The following is a 9,342-nucleotide window of genomic DNA, read 5'->3' as shown; positions in this document are numbered from 1 at the left end:
ACCCCCTCAAGACTGTAAGTTCCCTGAGGGAAGGGACCAGGGCTGTTTTTTTCACTGCTGTATCTCCTATGCCCTGATGGGAGTTTGACATCTATGGAATGAATAAGTTATTTCAGGACCAGCCAGAGGACGGGAAGGGCAGGGTGCCTGGAAGATGCTGGGGGCGGGTGGGGGAATCCTAGGATACACTGGTCATCGATGCTGTTCAGTGTGAAGCGGGTGTTGGAGAATCGGGCGAAGCCATCCCGGTACAGCCAGGCCCGCAGTGGGATGTACTATGGGGGAGGTGGGAATGGAGAGAGAGAAAAGGGAAGGAGGATCAATTCCAGCACTTTCACACCTCCTGGCTTTTGCACCTGCTGTTTCCTCCATCTGAAATGCTCTGCCTTCTTTCCCACATCATCCTGCAAGAATCTGCCCAAATATCAGCCTTCTGATTCGACCCCCTCTTTCCAGCGGGTAGGAGTGGGTATGGAGAGATGCAGAAGGGAACAAAATTAACGGGCCTTTCCTCTGCTCCACCACCACAAGTGACACCCGCCAGACGGTGAGCTCCAGGAGGGCAGGGGCCGAGCCTGTCTTAGACGCTCCGATGTCCTGTGCCCAGCATATTGTACCATGAAGGTTTAAGTGTTGAATGCATGGGTGGAGGGAGTACAGCAGCTGTTTGGTTAAGAGAGTCCGTTGTCAGGATCCGAATCCCTGCTCTGCCACTCACAGCTGTGTGACCTCGAGCAAGTTGCTCAACCTGTCTGATCTATCTCCTTATCTGTAAAATGAAGCAAACAAAAGAACCTACCTCCCTGGTTAATTAGAAGGACTGAAAGAAAGAAAATCTGCTAAATACTGGGCCTGGTACTTAGTAGGTGCTCAATAAATGTTGGCTGTGGTTACCACGGATGACTGAACGGAGAAGGAAGGCAGAGATGATCCAGATACTGCGGCCTCTGAGATGGCGAAGCTTGGATCGGTTGACCACCCCCTGGGGTCTCCCAGGCAGGTAAAACCAGACAGCTCACACGGGTGCCCCCAGAATGGCTGTCCTGTCCCCTGGGCCAGCTGCCCCGCCCCCGCCCCTAGGAGAGAGCACCTGTCTTGGTCACTCACAGACATCACCAGCACGTAGACACGCAGGTCAAACTTGCGGCCTGTCAAGCAAGGGGAGAATGAATTGGCATAACAAATACCGATGGTGTGTCCAGTGCCGAGCTAGGTTTGTGGGAGATGGCAGTGGACAGGCCAATGTGAATCCCAATAAAACCACAGGAGGTGCCACGTGCCTGCCTAGCCCAGAGTAGGTGGGGCCTTCAGGGGGGAGGCGCTGCCTGAACAGAGTTTCAGAGGGGACAAAGGGGGCTTGGTCCAAGGGCAGAGTGCAAGGAGACAAGGTCAGTGAGGTCAGCAGGGGCCGGTTTCTGAGCAGTTTTGGGGTCTTGTTCCAGCAACCATGGGAAGCCACTGAGGGGTGTCTGACCCCCCTGGCGACTGTGTGTGGAATAGAGCAAAGGGGACCAGAGCCATGGGCGTCAGCGAGGAAGGAGAGGTCAGTGGCCAGAACTGGGTATGGAGCCGGCCAGCCAGGTTCAAGAGCTGCGTGGAGCCTTGATGAAGAACCATATGTGGGAGGAGAAGAGAGGGACGTTTCCAGAATAGTCTCCACCTTCTGGCTTGGTGAGGGGAGGACAGTTCTGTCCCCAGGTAGGGAGGCTGAGGGGTAAGCCAGATGGTAAGGGGAGGACAAGGCTGGATTTTAGTCTTGTTGGGTTTGATCTGCAGAGAGATGCTCGCAAGGGCATGTCACAGACTGTGGGACATCAGGGTCTGTGGTGTGGAGCAAGGTCTTAGCCGGAGACAGAAATCTGGGAGTCACGGGATCTGGGTGGTGATTAAAGTCATGAAGAGGATGGGGGTCACTGGGGGAGGGAGGGGCGGAGGAGAGACCCACGGAAGTCCCCAAGGAAGGACAATGCCTGAGGAAGTGAGAGGGGGCAAGTGATATTAATGCTATTCCATGGGGCCCCTTCAGAGCACTGGCCCCTCTTGGTCAAGACCCTGCAGGACAGGGTTCCATCTTTGCATCCAATCATGCCTGGCAGCAGGCTGAGCCCATGACTGGCTGCTGATCCAGGCTTGTTGACTGACTAACCAACCAACCATCCTGTAGAAGCGCAGGGAGCAGAGACGCACATCTCACCTCCTATCAAGTAGGGATTTTCGATGTAACGCTGAGCTACATAGTTCTCCACGGGAATTTCATCTTTCTGGTCATCAGAACTTCTTGTGTCCTAGTTGTAACAATAATTGTTATTAACATTTTGGGGGGGGAGCATTTCCTGTGTAAGAGGCACTGTGTTAGGCACTCTACTTTGGGTATATGATCTGATCCTCAGATCAACCCTGTCAGGAAAGTACTAATGTTATCACCATTTTATAGATGAGAAACTGAAGCACAGAGAGGGGGAGTGACTTGCCCAAGGTCACACAGCTGATGGGTGGTACAGCTGGGAAGTTGTCTCACACAGGCTGGGCCCAGAGCCTGGGCATTTAACATCCAAATCTGTGCTGTCCAATAAGGCAGCTACCAGTCACATGTGGCTATGTACATTTATATTTTAAATTGATTAAAAGGAAATGATATTACATGTGACAGTAAGGATGAAATTCGGAGGCATCATGCTAAGTGAAATAAGCCAGACCTAAACGGACAAATCTTGTCTGATTCCACTTCCACGAGGTGAGAGTAGTGAAATTCTGAGACAGAAGGTAGGAAGGCGGCTGTCAGGGGTTGGGGGCAGCGGGGCAGGAGTTAGTGTTTAATGGGTACAAGGTTCAGCTGGGGAAGATGAAAAAGTTCCAGAAATGGAACACAGTTTGCACAAAACTATGAATGTACTTAATGCCATTGAATTGCACACTTAAATAAGGCTAAACTGAAAAATTTTATGTATATTTTATCATAGTCAAAGAGGAAATAAATTAAAAGTCCAGCCTTTCAAGTTGCCCTAGCCTCATTTCCATTGTCTGGATATTAACATGTCACTAGTGGTCAGGACATTAGAGAGCACGAGCGTGTGCCATTCCCCCCACTGGAGAAAGTCCCATTGATGGTGCTGCTGGAGTACCACCCGGGCCTCCAAGGACATTCCTCTCCCTTCTCTTCCTGCGGATTCTTTGCAGCCAGCCCAATTCAGGCCTTTTCACCTCACCATCTGCAAAGCCCTTTCCCACCCATTGTCCCCTTCACGGTAACCTTGTGAGGCCCCAGGGCAAATGTCACATGCTTGGTGAGGTCATCTGGGCCCAAGGGCAGAATTTTCTACATCTACCATCACCCCCACCCTGAAGATTTGCTTCTCCATCAAAACTGCCAGTTCTTCTCTTTCTGGGGTCCAGGGCCACCCACACCTATACTCACATGGCTTCCAGAGGGGTTGACAGTGTTTCGGGCCGGCTGGGCCTCCAGGCTGGTGAGCTTCTTCCCAGCGGTGCCCTGACAGTTTCATGGGAGGAACAGGGACACACAGTGAGGAGGGGCAATTCATTTATTGTGCCCCTGCTGCGAGCCCACTGGCACATAGGCACGGGTGGTGACAGCCTGCTCCTGTCACGCAGCCTGCACCATTACCATCTTTCAGGTTCAGAGGGGTTCGGCGCTTTCCCCAAGACCACAGAGCTGCTGAACGGTGGAGACAGGGTGGGCCAGCATTTCTATTATACAGATTCCTGCGCCAAGACAGGCTTGGGTTGGGGGGCAGGGAGAGGGCTGCTTCAGGCTTAGTCCAGGAGCCGGAGGAACAATTAGTCAAACTCCCCCAGCCAGATGAGTCAGAGGCCCAGGAAAAGAGCATACTGTTCTCTTAGACACACTAACTCATCCTATCTTCAACGGGTACTTTACTATCCTGATTTACTGGGAGCACCAAAAAGTGAAATAACTTGCCCAAGCTCACACAGCTAAGAAGTAGTAAGGTCAGGATTTGAACCCAGGCAATTTGGCTCCAGAGACCCTGCACCCATGGGCAGGCCTGTGGGCAGAGCTCCTTTGCCAGCCCTCCGAGCATTGAGTGTGAGGAGGAGGGGCCCCTGATCCTTGCAAGGGGGCAAAGGAGGGTGTGGGGAGGAAGGGGGAGAGGTAAGCTCACCTTCTTCCAGTCCATGATGTCCTTCAGCCTCCGGAAGAGGAAGATGCCCTTCCCCTGTGACCGGGCTACCTGAGGTGGGGGTGAGGGCAGAAAGATTGGCTCTTAGCTCCATGTGGTTCCCTATGGGCCCCTGGACCTGGGGCCCTTCCCCAGCATTTCTCTGACTCCAACTCCTTTGTGGGCCTCGCAGCTGTCCCCAAGGATTGGCCCAGTGCAGCCTTGAAGGGGTTGGGACAGAGAAGGTGTTAAGTCTGGCGGGTGGGAGGGAGGGAAGTAGGGAAGAAAGTGAGAGACTTGGTTCACAAAGGCACACAATTGCATGAATAATACAAAGGAGCAGACAATTAAAAAGCCATTTCTAACAGTCCTGGGAACATATCATCCAATTCTTTTTTTGGAAATCAATTTGCCTTCCTAATTAGATTTTGCTTCAGCTAATACTGAAGTCAGTCTGCCTTTACTGAATTCCAGTATAGATAATTCAAAGCTTCAGAGTCTCAGGGTTGGGAGTATCTTTAACATCATGCAGAGCAGGAGGCACCAAAGACATTGCCCACTCTGCAACATCCCTCTACAGGTCACCTGCCTGACCTTGCACATTCACAAAGCCAGGGAGCTCACTACCCTCCCCCGCCCCTAGATAGCCCATTCCATGGCAGGATAGCTGTATTAGGCAGTCATCCAACAGGTACGTAATAGGTATGCTTGGCTTTATGCTATAGCAATAACCTAGACCTCATGGACTTTCACAGCTTAATCTGTGTTGGGCTAAAATCTATCTGCCTGGTACTGGCCTCAAGGGCCTCCTAGAACAAATCTGACTTCTAGACCCCAGAACAGCCCTTTTTAATTATTTGCAGCCATTGAACAGGTGATCCAGAGTCGTTTTTCTCCAGCATAAATGCACCCAGCCTGTGCAAATTCTCATTTCGTTCTCATCTTCTTGGAGCATGGCCCAGCTGGTTAAAGAGAAGCTCTTTATACAGTGTGAGATGGACAGAGCTGTCACTGACATGCCTATTCCAGAAGATATCCTCCTAAGGGAAGAATCCTAAAGAGTGGAGAATAAACTTCCTGCATGGTGATTTATCAGGGTGGTTGAGACTGGAAATCATCTAATATCTAGCCTGCCAGACTGTTATTTCCAAAAACAATCATGATATTCCCAGTCCCATATGTCTTCCACAACCTTATTACCCTGCACCTTCCATCAAGAGCAGAAATAGCTGTCCCTTCTCCTTGAATCTATGTGAGCCTATAGGACTGTCTCAGCTATTTTTATGTACAGCAGAAGCGATCCTGTGTGAGTTTCAATACTAGGTCATAAAACGCAGCACAGCTTCCACATGCTTTCTCTTGGAGGATGGTCACCCTGGGAACCCAGCCACCATGCTGTGAGGAAGTTCAGGGCACATGGAGAGGCCCATGTGAAGGGCAACTGAGTCTTCTAGCCCTCAACCCTGGCTGAGCTCCCGGCCAGCAGCCAGTACCAACTTGCCAGCTGAGCTAGTGAGCCAGCTTGGCAGTAAATTCTCCAGCCCTCGGTAAAGCTGCCTTGAAAAATGCTGGAGCAGCCACAAGCCCAGCTTGGAGGCTTGTGAGCTACATCAGAGATGACTGTTGTTTCAAGCCTCTGAGTTTTGGAATGAAGCAACAGAAACCAAAATTTAGGGGAACAGTTCCTAACAATGATGTTAGCAGCTAATATGTCTCAGCGATGAACCAGGCACACAGGTTTCACACTCAAGTCCTCATTAAAGCGTTTCAAAAAACTTGTATGTAGGCATTAATATCCCCATTTTGCAGCCAAGGAAACCAAGGGACAGAGAGGTCAAGCCCTCTGCTCAAAGTTACCTAGCTTGTAGGTGACAAATCCAGGCTTGTTAAATCTGTTTCACAAGCCTAGTGCTCACTCAGCTCCTGCAAAATGTGAGGGAGTATGCAGAATTAGGTGATAAACATGGTGTCACTTCTGGGAGCATCAGTGTTACCTGATGAATCGGGAAGAAGATATTTTTATGGTATTTTTATTTAAAGATATGCTATTGATTGGGCTTCCCTTGTGGCTCAGTTGGTAAAAAATCCACCTGCAATGTGGGAGACCTGGGTTCAATCCCTAGGTTGGGAAGATCCCCTGGAGAAGGGAAAGGCTACCCACTCCAGTATTCTGGCCTGAAGAATTCCATGAACTCTACAGTCCATGGGGATCACAAAGAGTTGGACACGACTGAATGACTTTCACTTTCACTTTCATGTTTTTGATTGGAAAACAATACAAGTGGATTACTAAAATGAACCCGTTTGATTTTGTATCACCTGTAGCCACTCACAGACTGGAAAAGGTCAGTTTTCATTCCAATCCCAAAGAAAGGCAATGCCAAAGAATACTCAAACTACTGCACAATTGCACTCATCTCACACGCTAGTAAAGTAATGCTCAAAATTCTCCAAGCCAGGCTTCAGCAATATGTGAACCGTGAACTTCCTGATGTTCAAGCTGGTTTTAGAAAAGGCAGAGGAGCCAGAGATCAAATTGCCAACATCCGCTGGATCATAGAAAAAGCAAGAGAGTTCCAGAAAAACATCTATTTCTGCTTTATTGATTATGCCAAAGCCTTTGACTGTGTGGATCACAATCAACTGTGGAAAATTCTGAAAGAGATGGGAATACCAGACCACCTGATCTGCCTCTTGAGAAATCTGTATGCAGGTCAGGAAGCAACAGTTAGAACTGGACACGGAACAACAGACTGGTTCCAAATAGGAAAAGGAGTACGTCAAGGCTGTATATTGTCACCCTGCTTATTTAACTTATATGCAGAGTACATCATGAGAAACGCTGGACTGGAAGAAACACAAGCTGGAATCAAGATTGCCGGGAGAAAAATCAATAACCTAAGATATGCAGATGACACCACCCTTATGGCAGAAAGTGAAGAGGAACTAAAAAGCCTCTTGATGAAGGTGAAAGTGGAGAGTGAAAAAGTTGGCTTAAAGCTCAACATTCAGAAAACGAAGATCATGGCATCTGGCCCCATCACTTCATGGGAAATAGATGGGGAACGGTGGAAACAGTGTCAGACTTTATTTTTCTGGGCTCCAAAATCACTGCAGATGGTTACTGCAGCCATGAAATTAAAAGACGCTTACTCCTTGGAAGGAAAGTTATGACCAACCTAGATAGCATATTCAAAAGCAGAGACATTACTTTGCCAACAAGGGTTCGTCTAGCCAAGGCTATGGTTTTTCCTGTGGTCATGTATGGATGTGAGAGTTGGACTGTGAAGAAGGCTGAACGCCGAAGAATTGATGCTTTTGAACTGTGGTGTTGGAGAAGACTCTTGAGAGTCCCTTGGACTGCAAGGAGATCCAACCAGTCCATTCTGAAGGAGATCAGCCCTGGGATTTCTTTGGAAGGAATGATGATAAAGCTGAAACTCCAGTACTTTGGCCACCTCATGCGAAGAGTTGACTCACTGGAAAAGACTGTGATGCTGGGAGGGATTGGGGGCAAGAGGAAAAGGGGACGACAGAGGATGAGATGGCTGGATGGCATCACTGACTCGATGGACATGAGTCTGAGTGAACTCCGGGAGTTGGTGATGGACAGGGAGGCCTGGCATGCTGCGATTCATGGGGTTGCAAAGAGTCAGACATGACTGAGCGACTGATCTGATCTGATCTGATCTGCAGCCGCTCACAGCCCTTCACCCCCTTCCTCCCCCTGCTATGCCCCTGGGGGCCATTCATCAGGGGTCATATTCAGTGGGTGTTGCAGATGTGGTTGGTGGTCTCCCCAGCAACCATTCTCTTTCCTTGCCAATGGAACCTCATTTGGGTCTCCTCTTCCCTGTGGCCCTGCCCTCTGGGGAGGTCTGAGCTCTCAGAGTGGTTCCATGCCTCTGCCACATGATTGGTTCAGGTGTGAGCTGGCAAGATGCCAGGGGAAGGAAGTCTGCCGTGGTGACTTCTGGGAATTTGTGTCTTCTTCTAAAGGCCACAAAACCAGGGTATTCCCTTATTCCCGTGGCAGGTGGAGATGTGAGGGGGTGGGTTAGGGCTGCAGCAGCCTTGTTGTGACTGAGAGGAGCAGTCAGCCCACTGAACTGGGAGTAGATGATAATGTAGAACAGCCTAACGAACCAACCCTGGATTCGACCTTCCATCATCAAAAGAAATTCCCTGGGGTCTGTAAATTTGAATGAGGAAAATTTTTCATCTTTATTTTCATTAACCCATGACTAGATTTTCATGTTTCCTTCCATTATAAATGCAGGCATGAAATCCTAACAGTGTTAGCCAGGCCTGTGATTTGGGTCTCAAAAGAAATCACAGTTATTTTCATATCGCATTACAACTGTCTCCAAATACTGTTTATACTCGTTACAACCTCGAAATTATGGTAACAATCGGGCCTGCTGCTAGACTCTCTTTAATTGTTAATGGACAGCACATATACTCCTGCAGCATAAGGAATGTGTTAATAGTTTGTGGCTGCCCGGTGAGAAGTGCCCACAGGACTCTGACTGCAGGACTGCAGTGAAGCCCAGCCCTGTTGGCCAGGCCAGTGATGAGGATGCAGGGACACGAAGGCTGGCCCACTCCTGGGACACAAGGGACTTCTGACAACAAATTGGGCTTGAGGCCTCGCTGAGCTCCCCTCAGCCACCCTTCCTTCACTCTCTCCCTCACTGGGGTCAGACGTGGTGGGGTATCAGCACCCCTAGCCTCTCCCGGCTCCCTCCCCCTTGTCCCACAGGCCACACTCTGGCCTGTTGAATCTTGTCTTGGCGTCTATTTTTCAGAGGACCCAGACTAACACAGTTGGTGACTGTTTTACAGCATAGTTGCTTTCTTTTACAGTCAGACACCCTCTATGCCAGGCTTCTAAAAACCCTGTCCTGTGATGGGGTCCACACACTTCACCAGATGCTAAAGAGACACGAGGCATGAGAACAGTTCAGAACCTGTGCCTCCTTGTCTGAGCTGCTGTGAGTTGGGGCTTTCTGTTACCTGCCATCCCAAACACCCCAACTCTTGGGAGAGTTCAGTGAAAACGGTGAGAAGCCCTGGTTGGGGTAAACCCACATAAGAAAATGTTAAAACTCGATTTTTACCATCCTATAGTTTGGACAGAGGCCCCCAAAGCCCAGAACAGCCCAGTGGTCGCCCCAGATGCTCACAGCCCTTAGTAAAGTGT

At 49.6% G+C, this 9,342-nt stretch overlaps 1 protein-coding gene across 2 annotated transcripts in view; it reads right to left on the bottom strand.

Moving 5' to 3' along the window:
- TTLL9 (tubulin tyrosine ligase like 9) overlaps positions 1-9,342 on the bottom strand; it is a 50,539-nt gene that overhangs the window by 18,285 nt on the left and 22,912 nt on the right. For both annotated transcript variants that reach the window (XM_061437215.1, XM_061437214.1), the window contains 5 exons: positions 4,143-4,211; positions 3,416-3,490; positions 2,195-2,285; positions 1,108-1,148; positions 188-275 (listed from right to left, as the gene is read on the bottom strand). In XM_061437215.1, coding sequence (XP_061293199.1) covers positions 188-275; positions 1,108-1,148; positions 2,195-2,285; positions 3,416-3,490; positions 4,143-4,211 — 364 coding nt within the window. The remainder of the gene's footprint in view (positions 1-187; positions 276-1,107; positions 1,149-2,194; positions 2,286-3,415; positions 3,491-4,142; positions 4,212-9,342) is intronic.

The sequence above is a fragment of the Bos javanicus genome, chromosome 13 (genome assembly GCF_032452875.1).
Source record: "Bos javanicus breed banteng chromosome 13, ARS-OSU_banteng_1.0, whole genome shotgun sequence".
Lineage (NCBI taxonomy): Eukaryota > Metazoa > Chordata > Mammalia > Artiodactyla > Bovidae > Bos > Bos javanicus.
This window is presented reverse-complemented; position numbering and strand designations above follow the sequence as displayed.